The sequence below is a fragment of the Paramisgurnus dabryanus genome, chromosome 5 (assembly GCF_030506205.2).
Source record: "Paramisgurnus dabryanus chromosome 5, PD_genome_1.1, whole genome shotgun sequence".
Taxonomy (NCBI): Eukaryota; Metazoa; Chordata; class Actinopteri; order Cypriniformes; family Cobitidae; genus Paramisgurnus; species Paramisgurnus dabryanus.
In genome coordinates this window covers 11,355,139-11,382,266 of record NC_133341.1, presented here as the reverse complement: position 1 = coordinate 11,382,266, position 27,128 = coordinate 11,355,139, and the positions used below count along the sequence as shown (strand labels likewise).

The 27,128-nt window shown below is 39.2% G+C and overlaps 2 protein-coding genes across 3 annotated transcripts; one reads left to right on the top strand and one right to left on the bottom strand.

Annotated features, from left to right (window-relative positions):
- The first annotated feature begins 186 nt into the window (after window positions 1-186).
- On the top strand, window positions 187-14,392 carry vcp (valosin containing protein). The gene is made up of 17 exons (XM_065266869.2): window positions 187-345; window positions 1,700-1,811; window positions 4,005-4,177; window positions 4,444-4,586; window positions 5,787-5,917; window positions 6,156-6,287; window positions 6,365-6,467; window positions 6,589-6,722; window positions 6,905-7,040; window positions 10,463-10,575; window positions 11,525-11,689; window positions 11,798-11,920; window positions 12,021-12,233; window positions 12,333-12,641; window positions 12,717-12,872; window positions 13,392-13,546; window positions 13,828-14,392. Exons 1-17 carry the CDS (start codon window positions 329-331, stop codon window positions 13,931-13,933), a joined length of 2,421 nt encoding a protein of 806 aa, XP_065122941.1. The 5' UTR covers window positions 187-328; the 3' UTR covers window positions 13,934-14,392.
- Window positions 14,312-27,128, bottom strand: akr1a1a (aldo-keto reductase family 1, member A1a (aldehyde reductase)). 2 transcript variants are annotated; one of them, XM_065266871.2, is made up of 9 exons: window positions 27,077-27,128; window positions 26,890-26,987; window positions 21,411-21,530; window positions 19,967-20,118; window positions 17,681-17,876; window positions 17,388-17,587; window positions 15,159-15,231; window positions 14,844-14,930; window positions 14,312-14,757 (listed from the first exon to the last, which is right to left on the bottom strand). In XM_065266871.2, exons 2-9 carry the CDS (start codon window positions 26,971-26,973, stop codon window positions 14,695-14,697), a joined length of 975 nt encoding a protein of 324 aa, XP_065122943.2. In that variant the 5' UTR covers window positions 26,974-26,987; window positions 27,077-27,128; the 3' UTR covers window positions 14,312-14,694. The 2 variants fall into 2 exon arrangements, with proteins under 2 accessions (XP_065122943.2, XP_073670730.1); XM_073814629.1 differs by lacking the exon at window positions 27,077-27,128 and having other exon boundaries at window positions 26,890-27,066.

The window sequence follows — 27,128 nt, the reverse complement described above, 5'->3', positions numbered from 1 at the left end:
TCCTGGCTGGCCAATCCAAAAGAAACATTTCTCAACGCAGCAAAAAATAAGCCAATCATTGTGAAGACTGACAGCCACGCAGACCAATCATGCTTAAGCTGTGTTGCGCTTGGTGCATGATTGGCCAAACTGTCAGCGCAAAGAAATCCGATGTGTCCTCTGATTGGTGTATCATTCAATGGGCGAGGAAACTTTTCCGCCGCAGAGTTGATGTTAGCAAGCTAATACAGTGCGCGGAGGTAAAAGCAACTGTGAAGGTTGGAGACGGTCATTCAAAAGAGCTACTCATTTCCATTTACTATTTATATCTTTTTGTGGGAGAAGCAATATGGCTTCGGGTGGAGAGTAAGTACAATCTTTGTAATGTAGTACTTAAATTAACGATGATTGTTTTGTTGTCTGTTGAGTGGAAGTTAGCTTTCAAGCTAAGAGACACGAGCGCACCGTAAACGGCAATCGGTGAAAAGAGCAAGTCTTACGTTAGGATTCTCCTCAGAGAGCTCATGTAAATTGAGGTAAAATGAATTTCTTTTGACGGTGTTATTCTCACCACCTGTTAAAACTCTGAGGGAGTTTAAAGGCGACCGTGTGACTGACCAGTTGTATTTAGCATTTTAGCTAACCGGACTGAGTCATGCTGATGGAGATGAGAGAGGCTTTCGGCCCACCGGCATCACCGGCTACTGCCCGAAAATACACATATAACACTGATACATGTTCATTATATTACTTCATAAAATAACCGCTCATTTAATTCTTTAAACCAGTAAAACTGTGTGTAAAAAATAATAGAGTGAACTGGAGCATCAACCCGGCTTTGTGTAAATTGGAGTAGCAACAGATGACTCGTTAAAAACCCGTATTTCGGCTCCTTAACCATGAGCCAAAACAACGGTCAAGATGTCACACTAACACGTTACGTACTAAATATTAAGTTTGCAAGGGCTTGTGAGTCCCGAATTTGAATGACAATTCTAAAGCTGTGGTTTTTGTTTCACCTGTCACAGCAGCATTTGCTGTGTCATTGGGCATTGACGCTAACTGCTAACAGCGCTCACATAACGTACAACCACACTGAGAGGAAAATAAACCATACAGCCATCTAATATATCAATATATGTGTAGGTTGTGTTTAATACAAAAACGTACAGTTTTGGGAGAGAACTGCTTGTGTAATTCAGATTTACATAAATGTGTAGTGCGTACTGTTTTAGCTATGAGGATGTTGGGTTAGCTTACGTACAGCGCAGTTGGCCTCTCGCTATCAACGTTTGTCTGATAACTAACGTTACTTGTTTACGTTCTTTTGTAAACACTTTTGACAAATCCATACCTCCCTATAAAAAGTGCTTGTGTATAGTAATGGATCAGCGACACTGGGGCCTTGTTAACAGGCCTAAATCTAGCCGCTCATTGGGGCTTTCTGTCAAGGTTTTTGTGGAAAGCTCTAGAGAAACTTGAGCTCCTTGGTCAGATGTGCACTTGCTAATCGTCTCCATCTTCCTCATTCTTTGGGAATATACAGGTTAATATGCAGTTGTTGTTTTTTTACTTTCAATTGCTATTTGATATGATTGTAACTTATCTTTCTCTTTCATGTTCTGTTCAGTGATACTGAAGGAGATAAATACTATTTCAGACATCCACCTGACATCATTGTTAATGCTTTAAACTGTGGTGTTCTTCCATCTCTACACAGATCCAAAAATGATGATCTTTCCACTGCCATCCTGAAGCAGAAGAACAGGCCAAATAGGCTGATTGTTGATGAGTCCATCAATGAAGACAACAGTGTGGTCTCTCTCTCTCAGGTATGTTCCTTCAATAAAAAAAAAACTTTTTGGGGCCTTACAGGTAAGGAAAGTTTCCAAGGACCCCCTTATGATCGTTACCGTTATTTAGCATTTTCTTAAAACATGTTCATATGTTCACATGTTCATGTATGCTTTGAAACAGAGCGTCATTTGGTTAAAATTGCAATTGGACTCCACAATATTAATACTTTTTAATGTATCTTACAAGCTTTCATAAAATTAACAGTAGCAAGACTATCATGTTTCTAATAAACCCACACATGAACATGACAGAGGCTGAAGCACGTAAAGTAACCTTACTTGCTAACTAGTAGTAAATGTTCTCATTAATAAAAACCTATAGATAAAAACGAATAGGTAGTTCCCATATGTAAATGTGCGTATTTAAAGGGACCATTTAACATGTCCGCCCAAAAAAAAATCTATTCATACTCCACACTCCAAACAGACGGGGGCAGTATACCTCCAGAAAAGTGAGTTGGTCTATTTTAATTTAGCAGCTGCAAATTTAGCAGCATATATCAAGTTTGATTTACATTAGCAACTAAGTTATCATTAGTCACAAAAAAAAACATTCGGTGTCATTAAAATTGCAATTTTTTCCGCTACGTTTCGTGCGTCCATTTGGTGTTCATTATAATCGAAGACATTTCAAGCTTCTTAGCTAATGTTACATTTTAGCATCAGCTTGGTAGATAACGGGTGAAAACCGGATCGGATCCGTGGGTAGAGCTAACTATTAAACGCTAACAGCTAAGGATGCGCAATACTTTGCATGCGATAGTCATTGCGCTTCCCGTCAGTGAAGCCGGTTTCTTGATTAAAAGTGAATCGCCATCAGCTGCTTTCAGATGGAGCCACATTTACTGCACAAAGCCATAGTTCATGTACAAGCTGAGCATAGGTTATCGCAATGCCTATTATAAGTGAACTTCTAGCGAAATACTAACAGCATCTTACTTACCAATCGAAAAGAAATGTTGTCATTTCGGAGTCGAACCTCATTTCTTTCATGTCCATTAGTTGTCTCCAGCGATGAAAAGCAGTGCCAGTATTTACTCTGGTTCGGTTACTTTATTTATCATATTTTATTTGTTATTCCGAGCGCGTTGTTCCCTGCAGCAAATGTTTGTTGTAGTGGTAAATGTCTCTTGCTTTAGCCATTCTTCCACTCTCTTCCCTGAACTGAAATACGTCCGAAACTGCTATTGCAAGGCAGGAAGGCATCAAGGCATGTCCGAATCCATGGCTGTCCGAATTGCATTTCTCTGAGCTGCTTTCATGAATCTTAAGCCAACAAGTTGGCTGCCTTAGTTTTCGGACGCAGCGGTAGTAGTAGAGGGCTGTACTCCCACACGTGCGACTTATTCGTGTATTGCAGTTTGGCTGGCAGTTATGTGCGTGGCCCGCATACCGCCTCCCATGGTCGAAACGGGTATTACAACACCAGTCGGGCTGTAGCTAGTAATTTAGCATGCTAATTCAGATTGATATTTCTGCAGCACTATACCTTGTCATTTTTTGTTGCCCTTATTTCTTCTCATTCTTTTGATGCGTGTAGCTAATTTTTTAAAATCTTTTACCTCAATTATTACAAATGGCACCTTTAAATAATGTGCATAATTTTTTTATTTTGCGGACCACCAGGGTTCCCCGTACCCCTCTTTGAGAACCCTTGATTTGTTGATTAAAAATGACATTTGTCTGTCTGTCTTGTTTCTTTGAATGTTAAAGCTCATTTTTCAGCTCCCCTAGAGTTAAACATTTGATTCTTACTGTTTTGGGATCCAATCAGCTGATCTCCGGGTCTGGCGCTACCACTTTTAGCTTAGCTTAGCACAATCCATTGAATCTGATTAGACCATTAGCATTACACCTAAAAAATTTAGTTTAGATATTTTTCCTGTTTAAAACTTACGTACTAAGATCGACTGAAAATTAAAAGTTGCAATTTTCTAGGCAGATATGGCTAGGAACTATACTTTGATTCTGGCGTAATAATCAAGGACTTTGTTTCTGTAACATGGCTGCAGGAGGTGCAATGATATTACGCAGCTGCCAAAAATAGTACCCTTAGTAACTGTCAATAGCAGGGGACAATTTTCGGGCAGTGCGTAATATCATTGCACCTCCTGCAGTCATTATTTTTCTCCTCGTTTGCTAAATGTAAATGTACTTTTGCTCTTTCAGGCAAAGATGGATGAGCTGCAGCTCTTTAGGGGGGACACAGTTTTGTTGAAGGGCAAAAAGAGGAGGGAGACTGTTTGCATCGTCCTGTCTGATGACACCTGCTCTGATGAGAAGGTTCGCATGAACAGGGTGGTCCGTAACAACCTAAGGGTGCGCCTTGGTGATGTCATCAGGTGGGATGAGATTTCTGTTTAAACTTGAGTAATTATACCAATAAAGAGATTTGGTGGTATTGTTTGGATCACGTTTAGAATGAGCTACTGTAAAGTTAAACATTGTGTTAGCAGGGAGCACACATACTGATAAAATGCAAACCTTAAATAGACTCACTTTGAATTGAAGCATCTCCTAACTGTTCAAAGTAAATGTTCAGTGTACTCAGTGATACAATTCAGACACTGTTTAATAATGTAACCTTTTAACCATTTAAAATTTTCAGTATTCAGCCATGTCCAGATGTGAAGTATGGAAAACGCATTCATGTTCTGCCCATCGATGACACAGTTGAAGGTATCACTGGGAACCTGTTTGAAGTCTATCTCAAGCCCTACTTCCTGGAGGCTTACCGACCAATCCGTAAAGGTAAAAGTTGTTACAAAAAGACATCTTTTTTGGTTAATTTTAATTTTTAAACAGCATTATTACTAAACTTCTTATAAAATTTCCTGTCTAATCAAATGCTCATTTGTAGTGGACGACCACTATGGGGTTTTTAATATCCGATGATGATATTGAGAAAGCAGGCCGATGTAACACCATTGTAGTTACAGTAAAAAGGAGACAAACCCGTGAGAGTCGCAGAGACAAACAAAATGAGAGTGAATTTGTGAAACTAAATAAACATTTGTTCACACTGACACATGTGTTATGTATAACACGCATACATTTTACTATCTGTCAGACTTTGGCTTTACATCACAGTGTCTTTTCATTACAAAGAACAAATTTAAGAAACAGAATGATTTATTGGCCGATGGCGATAATTTCATTATTACAAATATAATCTGCCACTGCAATATATGGGTCTATTATTACTCCATAGACTCTGAAACGTCTCGTCCCGACATTACGCAGAACCTGTGCCTGAAATAAACACTTGTTAATATATTTACTAGTTCTTTTATGGTAAATGAAGCACAGTGCGCTAAGTTGGGGATAAGAAACAATTCAGACAATGTAAGTGTGCTTTCCATTGGGGTTAATGAAGTCTGATATCATGTCTGTGTTATTTGAGCTGCTTCAGCAGCAGAGCACACAGTGTGCTCCAGTCCAGCGTAATACCACAGAGCGGATCATATTCACAAATCTGCACTGAAATAAAAAATCGATCCAATTTAGATTCTACACAGAATGATGTATTATAAAGCACTGTGGATTGGATCAGACATCGTAAATGGTTGGACAGTTTAACAGCACTGACGAGTAGGAGAGAAGACCAACATCACTGCCAATGTCAAACTAAGTTGCACATCACTATTATCATTTTTTTTTATTGTTTTACTGTAATAACTGTGGAGCTCAAAAGCTGTCAGATGCGGCTTTGCTGAACTGTGCCATAAACAAAACACTTGGTTATTTTAAAAAGGGGGAGGTTCTTTTCAATAGTTTCGTACTGACTTCCAGTTTCAGATTAAATGACTGAATCAAATAATGCTGCTGTGTGTAATGGTTTCTTATATTGTGTCTTGAGTAAATACTTTGAAGTACTGCCTAGTCACCAGAGGATGCACTGGACGGGATCCATATAGTGATCATGGTATTGGAATGCTTTATTTTCTATAGGTGATATATTTCTGGTGAGAGGAGGCATGCGAGCTGTGGAGTTCAAAGTGGTTGAGACTGACCCCAGCCCATACTGTATTGTGGCCCCAGACACAGTAATCCACTGTGAGGGAGAACCCATTAAGAGAGAGGTGTGTAAATTGAGGAGTTCAGATATGCTTTACAATGTTTTAGATATCAAAAACTTTCCTGTATTTTCAATAAAAGCAAAAACACCCCAAATATTTACCTTACTTAATATTTCATCTGTTCTCCCATTTTTAATGGCATCAAAAAAGCCTTTGAATACTTTAACTCTATTATTGAGTTAAACATTACTCAACAGTCCCATTGTTGCAGGCAGTTATGTGTCTTGAATTGTGATTGCAGGATGAGGAAGAGTCCCTGAATGAGGTTGGGTATGATGACATTGGTGGGGTAAGGAAACAGCTCGCCCAGATTAAAGAAATGGTGGAACTCCCTCTGAGACACCCAGCTCTCTTCAAGGCTATAGGAGTCAAGGTAATTATACAGCACTTTAAGATTTACACACTAAGATATTTTTAGTGCTAATAAGTACATAATTTATTGTTGTTCAGCCTCCCCGTGGCATCCTGCTGTATGGACCCCCAGGAACTGGAAAGACTCTTATTGCTCGTGCTGTGGCAAATGAAACTGGAGCATTCTTCTTCCTCATCAATGGTGTGGATGACAAACTAATGTTTTGCAGTGTCATCCTAATTGTTTGCTGCTGTTTTAGGATTGTTAGGTTTGGCCCTGAACACATTTTAATAGTCTTCGTTGTTACGCATTGTTTTCTCAGGCCCTGAAATTATGAGCAAACTGGCAGGAGAGTCTGAGAGTAATCTGCGCAAAGCTTTCGAGGAAGCAGAGAAGAACGCTCCAGCTATCATTTTCATTGATGAACTCGATGCCATTGCACCCAAAAGAGAAAAGGTAAGATCTTGTGGTTTACAAAAGCAATGTTTTTTTTATTTTGAGTTATTTCAGAGTAGATCTCTGTCACACTTTGTGCTTTTCAGTATTTGCACATGCAGACCAGTATAGCCGTTTTTTGCCTTAGAAGCTGGACCTGTCAGATTCACTTACATAAAACCACCCATAATCTCTTTTTTCAGACTCATGGCGAGGTGGAGAGGCGCATTGTCTCTCAGCTGCTCACTTTGATGGATGGACTGAAGCAGAGAGCTCATGTCATTGTTATGGCAGCTACTAACAGACCAAACAGCATCGACCCAGCTCTTAGACGATTCGGTGAGATCATTAAATTCATTATAGTCTCCATCTGGTGAAAATAAAGTTTTTTTGTTAATATGTCTGTGTGCTGTTTTAATATGCTTTAAAACAAACTGTGTTTATGTATGTTTTAAAGCATAAAGAAATAACTGTAACAGGAAAGTTTTTACATTTGCTATTATGATACTCAAAGATGATTTTTAAGTAGGTTTTGGAATCGGATCGTTGTTTAAAAATTAAAATTTCAATTTCAGTTAACGATTCCGGAATGCACAGTCACATAATTTATCCTCTGCCAAAACCTGAGTCACCCGACCTATAGCCATAAGTATTTTTTGTGACAAACTATTATGTTGCGAGATGGGTGTCACCATCAATATGGCAAATCATCTATCTGCGGTTGGTTCATCATATCGAATAAAAAAAAATGCACCCCACAGGGCTCCAGACTGCCCCCAAATGGTGGCATTTTGCCCCTAAAATTTGGGAGTGTGCAACTGAATTTTACATCCAGTCGCACATGTGCAACCAGTAAATTTGACCTTTTTTTCCAAAAGTGCACAATAAAATGTGACACTGAATTTGAAACCGCACATTGTAATTTCTGCATCTATCATAAAGTATTTATTAGTAATACAGTGGAAATTAGTAGAAATGTGAATATTTGGTTAGCATCTTGATTTACGGTGTGTGCCCCTAAATTTTCTGGTTGCGCCCCTAAAATTTTCAGTTGGGGGCCACTGTGCTCCTAGTGAAAAAAGTTAGTCTGGAGCCCTGCCCCATTTAATGCGTTGGCCATCCAGATTGCCGACTCTGCCGAGTGCTCTCAATTAGCCGCCGCTAACAGTAGTGCGGCTGCTACACTTTAAGCCCCCCTTCTCCCTTGCTTGGAAAGGAAGGCACACACAGGAAAACACTAGTGTGACAGCTTGCAAATCACAACATTTATAGTGAAAGGACTGCATGGATTTTTCTGTTATCATGCAGGTAGTTGTTACGTTACAAGGGAAAATTATTAAAAAATCATTTTTAGCTAGCCTGGCCATGTTTGTTTATGTTTTGTAGGGCCTAAATTTGTTTTTTGTAGCCTTCTTTATTGTGTTCAGTTGGAATGGCACCAAATAAGTATTTTTGATCTTTAAAGGCTGTAAGGCTGTTATTACTTTTCACCTCTTTGGAATCGAAACCAAGAAATGTTAGGGATCGGATCCAAAAAGGAATCTGGAATCGGAATCAATAAATTTGAAACCCTAGTTTTAAAGTAATACAATTCTGAACGAAAGTGGATCTTTAAGGCTGTTTTCACGCTGACAGCTTAATGCGATACTGGGCATGGCTCGCATAAAAAACTTGTAGGCTGATGTGAAAGCTGTCATGCGATGCCGGGAGTGCACCGGGAATCTGAACCCGGGCACTACCTAAAGGAGGTGGTCTGACCTCGGTTGCAACAGAACCTCGGACTCAGGTGCACACTCATCCAGGAAGTAAAGTAACCTCTGCATGCATTTTAGCCAGTGACGTCGATCATTCATTTCCACAGTGCATGATTACCATGACGACTGATGAATTGCTCATTCCGAAACCATATGTACGGCTTTCGCTCTCTCTGTGGTACATAATTACACCAACATATTAATAACTAAAAATATGCTGAGTCGCGTTGATTTTACATCCTCTTGTACGTGCGCTTGTACGTGGTGATGACGTGAGATTACACAAGTGGTTTGATAGAATCAAATGAGTGTGAAACCATACTAACACTGCGGCATTCGCACTCTGGCTCAGACCGTGGCAAATGAGCCCAGTGTTAAAAAAACCTTATTGTTCCTCTCTAAAGGGTGCTGACCACAAATGATGCTTGTAAAAAAGGATATTTGAACCTTAGACTGATTTAATTTGTAATAAATCTGATTATACTAGTGATGGGGTGAAGATGGTATAAAGATTTGTCGATGCAAAATAAGTTTTTTTAGCTGCATTTTAGAAATTGTTTAGCATTAACTGGTAAAGACTGGGCCCTGGGAAATAAAATGAAGCTCATCTGCACCCATAGAAAAATGCAGGCAGAACTAAACGTTTTTATTTTAGATATTTTTTTTGTCTGAGGATTGATCACCTTCCTACCCTAAAATTCTACCCTATATAGTGTACCCTATAAAGTGCTTTACTAGGCCTGTCACGTTAACAAATTTTGCTAGACGATAAATTGCCTCAGAATTTATCGCGATAGACGATAACACTGATGCTCCGGGACCATTATAATAATGCAGATACACCTTTTCAAAGATCTATAAACTTTTATTTCTAAACAATAAGTAATACTGGAACTGGAAGACATTTTAAATATCCACAAGAAATGAACAAAATAACAGGATGATTGCGTTTTAGGTGCATATGCATGTTTGTCGTGTTGCCACTTTTAAGTGCTACGTTTTTACCACAAATGCGACATAACGGCTCGTTCAGGTTTAGTGGTTCACCTCGGTCATTAGGTTTAAATCCAAAGTACTCCCACACTGCAGCTGTAGCGTTTGGTTTTGAAACTTGGCTGTTTACACTTGGTATTAAGATGTGTTTTCATCGATCGGATCACAAGTGGACGAGAGAGACATATCACGTTTACACCTGGTATTTAAATCCGTCTGTTTTGTCCACTTTCGACCGCTTCTGTGCTGAATACTGTGAGGGGGTGGTCTGTCGAGACGGTGGGCGAGTCTCTCCGCTTTCATTTGAACGCCAGCGGGAGTAATTATGAGTTTATATGGACGCAAACTTATATTATGTCGGAGTCCACTGCTTGTTTAGCAAGTAAACATGCTGCACAGTATTTTCTACATGTATATATTAGAGCTTTCTCTGAATTTTCAGCGCAATTGATGAAATAAGATCGCGCAACTTTCACACGCTTGCAAAATGAAACTGCGGAGATCACCCGCTTTAGTTTATCAATGAAAGGCTAAAAATAGCACTGTTCACCTTGTGTCAGAAAAGTCAGAAAAGACGTAAAACATTGTGATCCGATCGATAAAAACGCATGTTAATGACAAGTGTAAACAGCCTCTAGTAAATCCATCTTTTTCTCCAACTCTCGTCTTAACTAGTGTTTTCTCATCCTCCTCCGTACTCATACTGTGATAGGCTACGCCAGGAGTCCCCCCTCCCCACACAGATCATGCGACTGACAAATGACTGACGAGGGTTCACTCCTTGTCACTCGTTGCACGGAGCGGTCATCCAGTCTCTTTGGTAGAGAGATAGAGACAAGGAAAACAAACAAGCATGCAAATGTGAATTATCGCGGCCAAAAAAAAAAAATGATCGAGCTCATTTTATTTACCGTGCGATTAATCGATTTATCGTTTATCGCGACAGGCCTATGCTTTACTACTCCATTTAAAACTAGTGCATCTTGTACTGATGTGTATTTGTACCGATTTCAGGCCGCTTTGACAGAGAGGTGGACATTGGCATTCCAGATGCTACTGGTAGACTTGAGATACTTCAGATCCACACCAAGAACATGAAACTTGCTGATGACGTTGATCTGGAGCAGGTATTGTTTTAGAGAACTACTTAAAGGGGTAGTTTGCCCAAAAATGAAAATTGCCCCAATGATTTACTTACCCTCAAGCCATACGAAATACATATCCATCATTTTTCAGAGTAACACATTTTTAGTTATTTCAGAAAATGTCCTAGCACTTCCGAACTTTATAACAGTTGAAAATGGGGTCCACTTCCTTCAGATCCAAAGAATGTGCATCTGTCCTTCAAAGAACTAATCCACACAGCTTCAGGGGACTCTTCTGAGACTAATCAATATTATTTTGTTAGAGAAATATACATATTTAAAACTTTACAAACTAATATAGCTAGCTTCCAGTAATGATGCCATCATAAACTCCTCTGCATTCATGATAGAGTATCGGCAGAGTTTATGCACCTGACGTAGTAACAAATGTGGAGGCACAGAGCAGGGACCAAAACAACAATGCCAGTCACAAGTTACAAATAATTTTAAAGAAAATGGCGGAGGATGTTGAGTAATCCCTTTCTGTAGCAAAAACAACGCAACGCACGTTTCTTGTAAGAGTTTATTCTCAATGGTTTCTGCATTGTAGGATACACAAATTGCTCATTGGCCTCTAATGGAATCTAGTTATTTGAGTTTGTAAAGTTTTAAATATTTATACTTGCCTTCAGAAAATGGCATCAATTACCCTCAAACGGCATTTATTTATCCCCCTCGAGCTGTTTGGAATACTTTTGTGAAGGATGAATGCACATTCTTTGTGCTTGAAGAAAGTGGACCAAATTTTCAATCGTTAAAAAGCTTGGAAGAGCTAGGACATTATGTTAATCTGAAAGATGATGGACACATGTATCTCGGATGACTTGAGGGTAAATCATGGGGTAAATAATTATTTTTGGACTGTTTTCTGAAAATCAGTGTTTTTCTTTATGGCTCCATGTGTATTTTACATACTCTCCATTTTCATCAGGTGGCAAATGAGACCCATGGCCATGTTGGTGCCGATCTTGCTGCCCTCTGCTCAGAAGCTGCACTCCAAGCCATCCGTAAGAAAATGGACCTTATTGATCTGGAAGACGAGACCATTGATGCTGAAGTTATGAACTCTTTGGCTGTTACCATGGATGACTTCAGGGTGAGGAACCTTCATTGTAAAATACATTAGACCCGAAGTGACCCGAAGGTGAGAACAAGAAGTATTCAAGAGAGTAAGTCCGTTGCTTTGTTCCCCCTCATTCAATAGTGGGCCCTTAGCCAGAGCAACCCCTCAGCCCTGCGTGAGACAGTTGTGGAGGTGCCCAACATCTCTTGGGAGGATATTGGTGGTCTTGATGATGTCAAGAGAGAGCTGCAGGAGCTTGTGCAGGTACTGAGCACAACGTGCATTTCTTCTAGTGCTTGCATGGCTTCATTTTAAACTTTTTTTTTTTTTGTCTATGCTCACTCTCAATTGTCTATCCTTTTAGTACCCAGTGGAACACCCAGACAAATTCCTTAAGTTTGGCATGACACCATCCAAAGGTGTGCTCTTCTACGGACCACCAGGTTGTGGTAAAACCCTGCTGGCAAAGGCCATCGCCAATGAGTGCCAGGCCAACTTTATCTCAATCAAGGGACCAGAACTTCTCACCATGTGGTTTGGAGAGTCAGAGGCTAACGTCCGAGAGATCTTTGACAAGGTATTTTATTTCTTTCACCAGCTGTTTCTAAATGCATTCCAGCTTTGGTATTCTTCATAATTCAAGTTTGTCCTTACCGTCTTCATTTTCCTCATTCAGGCCCGTCAAGCTGCCCCATGTGTGCTCTTCTTTGATGAATTGGACTCCATTGCTAAGGCTCGTGGTGGAAATGTTGGTGATGGCGGCGGTGCTGCCGACAGAGTCATTAACCAGATCCTCACAGAAATGGACGGCATGTCCAGCAAGAAGAACGTCTTCATCATCGGCGCAACCAACAGACCAGACATCATTGACCCTGCCATCCTCAGGCCTGGCCGATTGGACCAGCTCATCTACATCCCACTGCCAGATGAGAAGTCCCGCATGTCCATTCTTAAAGCTAACCTCAGGAAGTCTCCAATCTCAAAGGTAAGGAAGACTTACTTGAGAAAACAGAGGGGGGATCAAATAAGTTGCAGGGTATTTATCCAATTTCTGTTGCAGGATGTGGACCTGGACTACTTGGCCAAGATGACCAATGGCTTTTCAGGTGCTGATTTGACTGAGATCTGTCAGAGAGCTTGTAAACTGGCCATCCGTGAGTCTATTGAGAATGAGATCAGACGGGAGCGTGAGAGGCAGACCAACCCTTCTGCAATGGTGAGATTTTATGATTTCATGCTGTGGTTCTCAATTTTCAGGCCAAGGCCATGTCTTCCTATGATTATAGACTGTATAAAATGGTGCCACAGTACACACATATGTCATTGCATTTATTTCTAATACATAAATATCCCATTAAATACTGTTAGGCTTATGAGCTTTTAGATCCCATAAAAACAGAGGCTGTTTATGGTTGCCAAGCAGCCGAACAACTTAGTGCATTAATGTAAAATGTCACAGTTGTGCGTTTATCAGCTTTTTGCATCAGCTTCTTATGTGGTTTATTCAGATCGGAACAAAAGTCAGATCTATCCAAGTTCATCAATCAAAAGGTTTATAAACAAGTGCAATTACATTGCAGTCATTTCTTCTGTCATTTGCAGTAGCTAGTCAGACTAGACGCATAACAGAGGCCATGCTTAAACTGAGTGAGGATTGGATTTAATGCATAATTTGATGCATTCATTAAGTGTTTTATTGAACTTTAACTTTTTGTTGATGACTCTGATTATTCAGGAGGTGGAGGAGGATGACCCTGTGCCTGAGATTAGGAAGGACCATTTCGAGGAGGCTATGCGCTTTGCTCGCCGCTCTGTCAGTGACAACGACATCCGTAAATACGAGATGTTCGCACAGACCCTGCAACAAAGCAGAGGCTTTGGCAGTTTCAGGTGAGAACTCGCACCCAAACAAGACTCAAGGCTAGTGCTAGACTAAAACGCATGTTTGAGCTGTCTCAAATGAAAATAATCTTAAAATATGCCAGTGTTATTGATTTTACTGGTGTGTATATTAAGATAATGTCTTTTTCTAAGGCCTGTTTATAAAGCTGCTTAAACATCTTAATTTAATTAAGGTCAAGTCCTGGCTTTAGCTATGCCTGTGTTTATTTGTTGACCTGCATTCAGATTGGATTCGGTATTTAAAATTGTCTTTTTTGTTTTTGTTCAAGATTCCCATCCAGTAACCAAGGAGGAAGTGGACCAAGTCAGGGTTCTTCTGGTGCTGGAGGAGGAAACGTCTTCAATGAGGACAACGATGATGATCTTTATGGATAAATGTGACCATGTGGTTGCCCTCTAAGGCCACTCTTCATGTACAAAAGACAAAAAAATAAAAAATTCCACATTTTTAGGACTGTGCTTTTTGTTTCTTATTTTCCGCTTATGTCCATTCCCTACGTTTTTTTTATTCGCCTCTTCCCCCTTTTGTCCACCTTCCTCTGTTGAGATAGAAAAGCATGTAGCTGCTTGTGTTTTGCTCTGGTTTGTGAAAGGATGATTTCGGAGAACTTTGATCTTAACATTCTGTGGGTGGGATTGCATTTACGTGAAAACAATACACAATAGTTATTTCATAAACTTTTCACAACCTATGTGAGCAGCTTTAGTGGTGGGTGTGATGCTAGGCTGTTGGAAGGATTAAACGAAAATTGCTAATGACTTCATTTTTTTAATGAATGTAGCATATAATGTATTACAAGTTTGAAAAATGTTAAATAAAATTGACGAAATGGACCCAACTTTGTAATGTTTTGTTTAAGTTTATCTACAAACATCCTAACTTGCATTATAACAACTGTTAAGAGTTTGGCTTATGGTCGTCGTTCTTGATCTTTTGTTTTGTAATCGAACTTGATTCTTAAAATTTGTTGATTGTTTCAAACATGACTATCAGTGATATATTCATTGTCATACAACATAATTGTCCATGAAACAATTGACAAGTTTAATATGCAACTTTTTATGAATTTGATGTTAAAGGTGCAAACTCTAGAAAGTTTAATTGGTTTACAGGTTTTTTTCTTTTGTAAATAAAGTTAATATGGGTCATGAAATGGAAAATGTTGATGGTTGGCATCTCTCCAAACCTTTCCATTTTTCTGTGAAGTGGATGAAACATTTTTAGTCATAAAATATAATTACGTCAGTATGAGTAACTTTTCTTTTGTAATGTAATTTTTCTTACCTCTATAGTTGGTATAATGAGCCTCTTGTTCTTGTTAAAGGATTCAATAAGCCTCATGTCTTCATCAGATAATTTAAAATCAAACACCTGTGTGTGTAAAAGAAAAGGCTATATGAATATTGATTAAATATGCATTAAATACACATTAAAGTGTAAAATTGTTTTATTTATATGCTCCAACTTTCTGCCTTTGAAAGTAAATTAAAAAAATGGGAGTATGTTCTGCCTCTCTGTCATTACAGCTCTTGTCCTGCAGGAGTCTCTGCATGTTTCTAATCTTCTGTTAATTTAGTATCAATCATCATTGAAACATACCTCAATATTTTGTTTGATCCTGGATGGGTTGATACTTTTGGGAATGCAAACGACACCCCTCTGTAAATGCCATCTATGAGACAAAATTCATGTAATAAACTGATTCTAAATATGGAAATATCAAACCACAAACTTGTTGCTGCCCTTTCTACATTTCTGCAAAATTTAACCTGCCCATCAATGATTCATGACAAGTATTGCTGTTCTGTTGATAAATTGTTGTTGGTTGAGTTTGCCCCAACTAAGATTAGGTCTGTCCCTACGTCCCATTCCTCCACGTGGTTTAAAGCAGAGCTTGAGTATTGTTAGATCTGGACTCCACACCACAGACAAAATAAAAAAAAAACGATCCAGCCCCGGACACCAGATCACGTCAGAAAATATAAGTTTACTTTGTTAAAGTGTCTGTCAGATACAACGCTGATCAATCGTTGCTGGAGAGCATAAACAGAGTCGTGAGACAGAGGTTTAGATGATAAAAATAGAACAGAGTTTTATTGATGGACAGCAGTTTCAGTTGCATATGCCTCAATGTTCAAACCTCGTCTACCCCAGGAATACAGCATGCACGGTTATATCCAAAATTGCTCAGCTGCATCATCCCTTAGACCTTGGGCTTCCATAAACATTCTCTTTATCTATCTTGTTTACACAGTTAGACAGAACAGTTCTATGAAACTTCCCAAATGTGAAACTGAACCACCAAGAGACAAAAAATATAGAAATACAATGAATTAATGAATTATATAATAAAATGTAGAAATATAATAATGAATGAATAATGAATAAAAACAATAATGAATAAATTAATTAATAAACAATAATGTAGTACTAAAAATGATGATAATGAAATTAATAATGATAAAATAATATTAAATAATCAAATACAATAATTAAATGGATAAAAACTAATGATTATAAAATGATTATGATGATTATGTAAATAAATGATTAAACATAAAAAACACAATAATAAAAACATTCTGCACGTGAGGATCTAAGGTAGGCTCCTTCACTATTAAAGGCTTAATGTAGACAATATGAACATCTCTTCAATAATTTAACTCTCCAATTTCTTATGTTTGCTGAATGCCTTTAGCAATATAAACTGGCCTTAAAAACAGGCCACTCTTCCCACATCACCATCAATAAAGCTAGTAATAGGCACAAAATGTTATTTAGCACAATTAATAAACTGAATCAAGAACCAAAGCACAGCCTTAGTGACTCCAAATCCATTGTTATGTGCTGCACTTTACTGAACCATTTCCAGGGTAAGCTAGATAAACTGTATGCGACATTTGGTGAGGAACCAATTAACAATGAGCATATGAAATCTCAGTCTATAAATTCTCTATGACAACCCTAGGCCTAACCAATTCCTCATTAATCACAGAGTTAATACAAAAATCTAACTCCTCACGCACTCTTGATCCTGTACTTACTTTCCTGCTGAAAGACTGACATTTCTGACATATTAATTCTGCCTTATTAATATGTCATTTCTCTCTTCTACTGTACCTGTGTTTCACTTTAGACTGCTGCTGTTACTAGAATAATCTGGACCCGGCAGATTTATCCAACTACCGCCCTATTTCTAATCTGCCATTTGAATTAAAGATCATGGAAAAGGCTGTGGCCTCTCAGCTCCAGTCATTTCTATTTCAATCTTGCTTCCGTCCACAGCATAGCACAGAGACTGCAATATGAAAGGTTGATCTTTTACTCACTGGAGATACATGTAGTTTCTCTATACTTCTGTTATTAAACCTCAGCTCTCCCTTTGATACCGTCTGTCATAAGATATTACTTTCCCGCTTAGCGGAATTTGGCATATCAGGCTCTGCACTTTCCTGGCTTTCCTCTTATCTCACGGGCAGGCAATATCACATCTGCTTACACAATTCAAAATCTCCCACTATCTTAGTTAAACGGGGTGTCCCACAGGGCTCTGTGCTTGGCCCACTACTATTCATTCTGTATATTCAGCCGCTTGGCAACATCATTCGTCGACATGGTTTTAGCTATCACTCTTATGCCGATGATATTCAGTTATACATTGATATTGCTCCCCCCTCATATTTCTGACCTTTTCACCTCCTATGTACATTCACGTTCACTACAGTCTTCAAATTGTGAACTCCTATGTATTCCTAGGTACCGTCTATCCTCTATAGATAGACGGTACCTAGGCGCTATATAAATTAAACATATTATAGCATTTCTCACCTGATGATGACCTGTGCGGAGGTCTTGTTATAGTGTTTAGCCATATTGACAACCCTTGGGTCATCCAGCAGACAGGGCTCACCAGGTGTGTACCAAGGCCGATCAGGAGAACCTAGAGGACTATAGGCTGTTACTGCCAGTCCTCGACTCCTACAGTAGGTTATTAGCTGAGTCTGGATTAGGTATGGATGGCACTCCACCTGAAAACATTTTATTTTACGTATTTTAAGTAAATGTAATGAATTTATGGGTAACCTCTTCTTACAGTACTGTTCGCATAAATCATAGTGTACCTGGTTGAGCACTGGCTTGTGTTTGGCAATGCTGAGAATGTCGTCAATCTGTCTTGCGTTGAAATTTGAAAGACCAATTGCTTTTACCAGCCCCTGGTCAACTAGCTTCTCCATGGCTGCCCATGTGTCTCTGTAATGAGTGTCATCATAATAAATTGTTCCATCAGGTCGCTTGGGCATCAGCTCATCTCCTCTCCTAGAAGAATTAAATACACATTAGTTATAATATGTGATCCTGTCTGTGAATTCCAGGCAGATTAGGAGCACCAAAGTTGGATTTCACTCATTGATTTCACATTATTTTTAATGTTTGACCAGGCCTTACTCAGTTACCAAGGTTATAATTTTACAGAATGTTCACGGGAAAGCGGGGATAGTTGCAACATATGGGGCAGTTGCAACATGACTTATTTCTCCAATACTGCACATGTTTAGTTAGCTTTCTATTCTGGAAGAAAGCAGCCAGATTATTTAAATTAGCGTTCACTTAGCTCGGGTGTAGGCAAGTTCGGTCCTACAGAGCCGCAATCCTGCAGAGTTTAGTTCCAACCCTAATCAAACACACCTGAACAAGCTAATCAATGTCTTTAGGATTTAGACATCAGGTTAGATTATCTGTGCTTAGGCTAAAATATGCAGGACTGCGGCTCTCTAGGACCGAACTTGCCTACCCCTGCCTTAGCTTATGCAAGGCACAGCTAGCATAAAAAGATTTATCATTACTGTTACTGTGGGGACAATACACTATTGCAACTGCCCCTTTCCACACACAAAATAAAATTATAATTTTATGGATTAATAAAGATCTTTTAATAGCCAGGTGTCTTCTATTTTTAAAGGAGCAGTATAAATGCTGGGATGTATTTTGTAGGCTAACCCCAGAAGTTAGCAGGACACCAGCTCTCTTGCCAGAAAGCAGATTCATTTTTCCTGACTGATCTTACAAAAAGTCGTGTTGTAGTCACTCAAAATTTGATTAAAGCTGCAGTCGGCAACTCTGGAGGATTGAGATGATTTCAAATGTTTACAATTTTCATGCCCCTCCCACCACTGAGCAACCTCCCATCAAGCTTGTCCTCGTCAGTCCGTGTGCAAGCATACTTAGATTACTTACATATCACTCAGAAATACAATCAATGGTTGATAAAGCGCAATTACTTGTCGAGAAGAAATGTGGCAAGCTCTGTATTAAGCTTGAACCCTTTAAAATCTCATAGATCTCTCCACCTTTCAAATGCCGGTCCGTTATTGATCCTAGTTTTATTACGGGCACGGTCGCTTTCTAACTTTGTTTCCTTGGTTGTTTTCTTTTCATTGGTTGTTCTCCTTGCTCTGGTTGTTTACCGAGGAATGGGAAGTTTGTTAGTGAATGTTTTCTCCACCGTCACCCTGCGTTCAATCCAACACATTCATCGGAGAATAGTGTCGGTTTCGGTGAATATGATCAAAAAATCTTGCCAACTGCAGCTTTAATTTATTTGTGTTTAATTCATTCAGCTTTTTTTCATGCCTTGAGTGTTTCGTGTCCGTTGCACAACTTTCTTTTTCGTTTAATTTAATATATTGTTTTCTCATTGTTTTTTCCTATTTTCTTACCATTGGTTGGAAATGAAAAAAGCTGAATTTTGTGCCATGGACACAAATAAATTAATAAGAAATGTTATGACTTTAACACGACTTTCTGTGAGATCATTTTTCCTATAGACTTTTGGATTATCGCAAAAAAATAAGCTCTGTGTTTAACAAAAGTTTATGACACCTTTTGTCCAACAAGTTCATCTTTACAGATGAACAACTTTTATGACCTTTGAAGTCTAAATGCATTTACTAGAAATAAAAAAAGGCATCAAAATGTATAAAAGTTGTGTTCATCTGTGAAGATTATCTTGTTGATAATGTTGACAAAATGTGTTAGTCATAAATGTTTGGTTAAACACAGATCTTATTTTTTGCAAAATTCCAAAAGTCTATGGGGAGAATAAATGTACTTTTTAACGATGAAACCAGTGTCCCGCTAACTTCTAGGGTTGGCCTATACAAATATGGTATCCCTGCACCACTCTGCAGGGTAAATTGGTAATGGGTGGGATCACACAGACCAAAAGAAAAATAAACATTTTGTTTGCAACCGTCCCCACTCTCCTCTTGATTTTGTAGAAAACAGTAATCAAATTGTTTTTTCACACAGGGTCACATAATGATTTATCTTAACTTATTCTGTTAATGAGAAAATACTATGTAGGTAAAGCATAACCGTAAGATGTAGATGGAAAAACAATGACTTACTGAAAGGCCATTGGCCAGTGCATGAGGTACAGATCTAAGTAACTGAGTCCCAGATCTGACAAAGATTTCTTACAGGCCTCTTCCACATCATCTGGATGGTGTTTGGTGTTCCACAACTTTGAGGTCACAAAAACGTCTTCTCGTCTCAGAGGCTACAGAAGTGCAAAAAGAGCTAATTTGTCACATTTTCTGCATTCTGATGGTAAAATTTTGTATGATAAAATCTGTATAATTCACATTATATTCAAGTATAATTTATCTGCACATATACAGCCGCAGAATAAATTAAGAGACCACTTCAAGATTATTTACAGATTTTCTAAATTTACTATTTATAATAGGTATGTGTTTAAAGAGCACCTATTGTCCGATTCACGTTTTTAAAATTTCCTTTGGTGTGTAAGTGTGTATTAGTCGACTCGAGTTATCATCTCCAATGTAAATCTCTTTTCTTGGACTACAACAAACACAAGGATTGTAGGCAACAGTTTACTTCCTGGGATTGGTGATGTAGACAAGACCGAAATTATTATAATTCCTTCCGCTTCGGACTTACAGCCTGTACAATAAGTTAACTCCTGGCAACCGAATCTTTCAAACATGGTAAGGAGTGTCACGTTTCTGGCTGACGTCAGAGCTATTTAGGCAAATAACAACGTACAGATTAGCTGGCCAATCAGGGACACAGAGCTTTTCAAATCCATGCACTTCAGGAAGTGAGTGAAATTTGGAGCTACAAAAATGTACGGTATGTGGAAAATAATGTGTTTTAAACCATAAACCACGCGAACACATTGTATTATACACTGAAAAAAATGATTCATTCCATTTACTCAATTTTTTAAGGTAAGTGGTTGCAATCAATTTATTTAAGCTACATTTAAACAAAAGTTTTTTATTGCATTTTACTTTACTAATCTTTTTTATTTAAATGTAGCTTAAATTAATTGACTGCAACCACTTACCTTAAAAAATTGAGTAAATTGAATGAATAATTTTTTACAGTGTACCAAATACACAAAATACAGTTTTTAGCAATGAAATAGGTGCTTTTTAAGTAAAATGATAATTTGTGTTTCATTCTCTCAATTACAGAAAACATTTCTGCAAAATTCCATATAAAAATAATGTTTTTATTTGCATTATTTGCAGAAAACTAAAACCGGATAAACTAACAAAAGGATGCAACATTTTTACATTTTGAATACTTTTTATTTTAGGAACAATTCAAATGTAAATATTTGATGGAATAACCCTGATTTTTAATCACATCTTTTATGTGATTGCTCATCGCTGCTGGGTGACTTTTTGTCACTCCTGAGGTTTGCTTTTGTTGAAATTCAACAGACACTTTACTGAAATGGTCACATTACATGTAGAAATGATGTTTAATGGCAAAACTGGAGTGTTCTCTTCATTTTATTTTATTTTATTTTATTTATACCTTTCCAGGTCCAACTCGTTCAGTAAGGGCTTCCCCAACCTCTCGCTCATTGCCGTAAGCAGCTGCGCAGTCGATGTGTCTGTAGCCACAGTCTAGAGCTGTCAGCACCGCCTGCTTAACCTGCAGTAAGAGAAACCCACTGTCATGATACAAAAAAGGTGGCACTCTTACGAACTCAAATATAAGCTTTATTAAGAACTCCGGCAGATAGCAGTTCACCTCGTGTCATGTCTATCACATACAGCGTGACCCGGATGGTTGCCTAGCAACCCTTGACCCGAGCACTTAACAGCCAATAATAAAGCATTACGTCACATCTCCCCTCTTTAAAGTTCCACTGCTTCTTATTTGTTTTGTTTTCAGTATATGTAGTGTTGCTTTTGTTTTTACATAAGAAAGCAGGTAAGTTACAAATAAACATATATAGAACAATATTAACTGTCTGCAACTGCATTAGCATAAATTGTCAACAACAACATTACAACTTTCATTATTCGTTTTCCTGTTACCCCTCACTGAGAATTATGAAAAAGTAACATGCATAGATGCCATAAAAGTACAATCATATACTAGTACAACAGGAAAACACACTTATCCCAAAACATAATCCTTGAACTTCACTGGCTGTTTTAATTCCCGTCCAACAAGAGTTCTTTTACAGGTCAACTTGTGTGGATGTGATTTAAGAGGAGTTGGGGTATCCCGCCCATTTGTCTCAGTCTTGTGGGAGGGAGTATCAGTTATTTCAATGCTCTCAGGTACAATTTCACTTTCCGGTGTGCCAGCTGTTTCAGGGACACTCTGAATGTGTCTCCTGTTCCGACGGGAAATAGCACCTCCATCAGTCTGAACAATGTACGACCTGGGTTCTGGAGCTTTCTCAACAACTGTTGCTGGTGTTTTCCACCCTTTCTCACCATCCAACTTGACTTTAACACTTTGACCTGGATGTAAATCTGGCAAACTGCGTGCTGAATGTCGTCGGTTGTAAAAGTATTGATAGGCCTGTTTAGTATGTTTGTCCCTCCGTTTGACTTCCTCATAGTCGATTGGACTTGGCAGCAGCTGTTTTTTCAGCATTGGAACAGTTGTTCTGATCTGACGTCCGATCATAAGTTGAGATGGACTCATCCCTGTGGCGTTAAGAGGTGTAGAACGGTAGCTCATCAGTGCTAGCTGTGGATCAGGCTGTCTTAACACCCGTTTTGCAATGGCAACACTTCTCTCTGCCGCACCATTAGCTTGCGGATAATGTGGGCTAGAAGTAGTGTGAGTAAAATCATAGATCTTGGCAAACTCCACAAACTCAGAGGCTGTGAACTGTGTAGCGTTGTCTGACACAAGTTCATATGGGATCCCCCATCGAACAAACATGTTTTTCAGGTGCATTATTACTTGCTGGCTTGTAATAGCATGCAGATGTGCAATCTCAATGTCACGAGAAAAATAGTCCACAACTACCAGGTATTTCTTACCATCCAGTTCACAGATGTCCGCTGCAATCTTTTGCCAAGGACCATCAGGAAGGGGGGTGACCATTAGGGGTTCTTTCTTTTGTGCAGGTCTGTTGATTTGACAAAACTCACATGTCATCACTGTTTTTATGATATCTCTGCCTATACCCGGCCACCATACTGACATATTGGCTCTTTCTCTGCATTTAGTAAGACCTTGGTGGCCTGTATGAAGCTGCCGTAACACATCTTGTCTCAGTGAGCCCGGAATCACTATCCTGTCCTCATACAGCAAAAGTCCCTCAACTTCAGAGAGGTGAGCTCTAACTGTGTGAAACCCATGAAGTGTGTGTGTCAGTTGACTTGGCCAGCCTTCATGAATGTACTTACTAACCAGCTGAAGATCTGCATCCTGTTGAGTGGCAATTCTTACAGCATTCAACTTATCGTCAGTTACAGGCCTGGTAGACAGTACTGCTTGTATAAACACTTTGACATCACCCTCTGTATCGGACTCGCCTTGATGTGTTATGGGATTCCTGGACAGGGTATCTGCCACTATAAGTTGTTTACCTGGCACATGCACTGCTCGGACATTGAATCTCATCAGGCGCATTAATAGTCTCTGACATCTTAGAGGAGCTTTATCAATGTCGTAAGTGTTTATTAAGGGGACCAACGGCTTGTGGTCTGTCTGAAGCTCGAATCTGGCCATACCTTGCAGGTACCGTGAGAAGCGTTCACATGCCCATACACCTGCTAGGCATTCCTTCTCTATTTGTGAGTAGCGCCGCTCTGTCTCTGTTAAGGTCCGTGAACAAAAAGCAACAGGACTAAATCCATTCTCCTGCTCCTGAAGCAGGGCGGCTCCAAGGCCATAGCTACTTGCATCCGCGCTGACCACAGTGGTCTTGTTGGCATCGTAGAATGCTAACACCGGTGCTGTAGTCAACATGTTCTTGACCTCATTAAATGCCAGCGTCTGTTCCTCACCCCAGACCCAATCACTCTCGCGCTTCAGCAGCTCGGTCATTGGATGAAGAACTGATGAAAGCCCAGGGAGGAATTTACCCAGGTAATTAATCATCCCCAATACCTGTCGCAGTTCCGTCAGATTCTTTGGGCAGGGGAGCTCAGTTATAGCCCTTACTTTATTTGTGTCTGGTCGGATTCCATCCTTTCCAATGATGTGTCCAAAGTATTGGATCTCAGATTTACCAAAATGACACTTGTCTCTGTTCAATTTTAAACCAGATTCTCTGATAGTCTTTAAAACTACTTCGAGGTTGCGATCATGTTCGTCCTTGTTCCTGCCGAACACAAGTATGTCGTCCATCACTGCTACCGTGCCAATATGATCTTTGAGAAGAGTGCTCATTTCTCTCTGAAATATCTCGGGAGCTGAAGTAATCCCGAAAGGTAATCTTTGAAAACAGAAGCGGCCAACTGGTGTGATGAAGGTGGTAAGTTTTCTGCAGCTTTCGTCCAATGGTATCTGCCAGAAACCACTCGACGCGTCTAACGTGGAGAATACAGTTGCACCAGACAGCTGTGGTGCAATGTCCTCAAGAGTAGGCAGAATAAATCTCTCACGCTTTACTGCTTCATTTAGTTTCTTTAGATCAACACAAATTCTCACCTTTCCATTCTTCTTAATCACAGGCACAATAGGAGCACACCAGTCAGTTGCTTCAGTGACCTCTGATATTATCCCTGACTTAAGCATCCGCTGCAATTCTTCTTTCACTTTTGGCAGCAATGGAAAGGGAATTCGCCGAGGTGCAGAGAGGCTGTATGGTTTGGCATCCTGTCTGAGCTCAATTTTGATTGGTTCACAATTTAAAACTCCAAACTCTCCAAAAACTTCATCATCAGTAGTAATGCCATCTACTCTACTTACTAGGTTCATTTCACAGGCAGTTTTACGGCTAAGAAGGTTATTGGTGTATGGGCCTTTAAGAACATACGTCCAAAAACTAATGCTTTGACCTTTTCTTTCCGTGCATGCCACAAATTTACCTATGCAGTCCAGTTTGCCGCCCGGACTCCTGATGTCTGCTGATGTTTTGATAAGTTGAGGGCGGTGAGGTAGTTTTAAGAAAGTTTGCTCAGACATTACCGTGATATCAGCTCCAGTATCAATCTTGAACTTTACCGTTGTGCCATTCATAGGTAGTTTCACATGCCACTCGTCCTCATTACCAGTATCAGAAACTGATCCCAGAAACCATGTTTCGTTTGCTTCAGCCTCCTGTCTGTCGCTGGTTACTTCCTTTACAGTCTTTGTTTTACACGCAATTTCAAAATGTCCCGTTTTGTTACACTTACGGCATCGTTTGCCTCGTGCCGGACACGCCCAGCGGTCATGTATGCGTGCACATCGTGAACAGGTTTCATTATTACTTCCATCTCTTTGTTTGGCATTTAGATTACTTCCTTTATGTTTGTTGAATTGTTTTGAGTGCTTAAACTTACGTCGCACTTCGTTGACATCACTTGCACTTCTCATATCAGCACTTTGCATTTTAATGAGTTCTGACTGGCGAGCAATCTGTATCGCTTTCTCGAGCGTCAAATCTGGCTCTAGTTGCAGCTTTTCAGATACGTTGCTATCCGCTATTCCAATCACGATGCGATCGCGAATCTGCTCATCTCTAGTAGCCCCGGAGTCACAAAACTCTGCCAGCTCGTATAAACTCCTGACAAATGCTTCTACACTTTCGCCGCTTTTCTGGTCTCTCCTGTGAAAGCATGCGCGGTCGTGAATCAAGTTGCGTTTGGGCACAAAATGTTCATCAAACTTTTTAAGCATTGCATTGTAATAATCATTTTCCTCCTCCGCGGAAAATGTAAACGTGCTGAATATAGGTTCTGCCTGTTTGCCCATAGCATAAAGTAATGAGTTCACCTGGACATCATCGTCTTCCTTGTCGAGTTTAGTTGCAATCCTGAACCGTGCAAAACGCTGTCTCCATGCCGGCCAACTTGCTGGCTGTGCAAAATCAAAGGATTCAGGAGCGTGAAACTTCGACATTTTCCTTCCGTTTTCTTTCACAGATTAGAGGAGTGCGCGACGAACGTAAACTTCTGACACCATGTCATGATACAAAAAAGGTGGCACTCTTACGAACTCAAATATAAGCTTTATTAAGAACTCCGGCAGATAGCAGTTCACCTCGTGTCATGTCTATCACATACAGCGTGACCCGGATGGTTGCCTAGCAACCCTTGACCCGAGCACTTAACAGCCAATAATAAAGCATTACGTCACACCCACTCACACAGTTTTAGTCATTACTGTAAACTAAAACATACTGGAAGAGGTTATGTCAGAATCAACAAAAATCTTTTACTTATAAAACCGGCCTGCCCATGCTTAAAGGAACAGTATGTAAGAAATGTATATCAATTAATGATAAAATGGCACTGATATGTCACTAGACATTAAGAAATCATTTTCATTTCAAATACTTATATCACTGACAACAGTGGTCCGGCCAGGATATTGTCATTTAAAAAGTTGCAGCCCCCAACTGATGTTTATGTTGTCATTTGTGTATTGGCCACCAGTTGTGTGATTGCAGTACCAGTTTTGGCCACAAACCTACATACTATTCCTTTAAAGTCGCTTTACAGCAAAAAGACTCATATACTTTAAGATATAAAAGTGCAAGCTGTTTTCAGTTAAGGCAGATCAAACAAGCATTTTAGTGCTAAACTAAGTTTAAGCCCTGTCCAGGAAACTGTATGGACATTTAGAACAGGCTGTAAAATAAAGGATAACACTACTTTAGTGCCTTTGTTTATACATGTTATATGTAATTACTATAGTAATAATGATAAATTATGCAATTAATCCTAACCTTAATTCTATAATAAATACATGTTGTTAATCATTATTATTAGTAGTACTTAAACATATAATTACAATGTAACAAGGACACCTTAAAGTGTAACTAAATAAAATTCTAGTGTTACAAAGTAAATAATTATAACATTAATCTTATCATGATAAGGGTACATACCTGTCCTGGGTCACTTCTCCATGTTCCTAGACCAACTGCTGGCATCTGCTGACCCGTAAGTAGAGTCATTGTTACCTCTGTCATGGTTTACCATTGACCTATCAAAATTAGATAAACTGAAGATTAAAATCAATCAACAAAGTATTTACAGTGAGCATATAACACTATGACAAATGAGATGTGTTACCTAAAATGTTTCAGCACACAGATTTACACCGATCAGAGCTCACTAAGGTCAA

Excerpts from the sequence above, each read along its gene's own strand:
- vcp (XM_065266869.2), top strand. Across the intron at positions 1,812-4,004 it reads GTGTGGTCTCTCTCTCTCAG|GCAAAGATGGATGAGCTGCA; the intron begins GTATGTTCCTTC and ends TTGCTCTTTCAG. Across the intron at positions 7,041-10,462 it reads CCCAGCTCTTAGACGATTCG|GCCGCTTTGACAGAGAGGTG; the intron begins GTGAGATCATTA and ends TACCGATTTCAG.
- akr1a1a (XM_065266871.2), bottom strand. The coding sequence starts at position 26,973 with ATGACAGAGGTAACAATGACTCTACTTACGGGTCAGCAGATGCCAGCA. Across the intron at positions 17,877-19,966 it reads CACTGGCCAATGGCCTTTCA|GAGAGGAGATGAGCTGATGC; the intron begins GTAAGTCATTGT and ends TAATTCTTCTAG. Across the intron at positions 14,758-14,843 it reads TCATTATACCAACTATAGAG|AAAAATGGAAAGGTTTGGAG; the intron begins GTAAGAAAAATT and ends TCCACTTCACAG.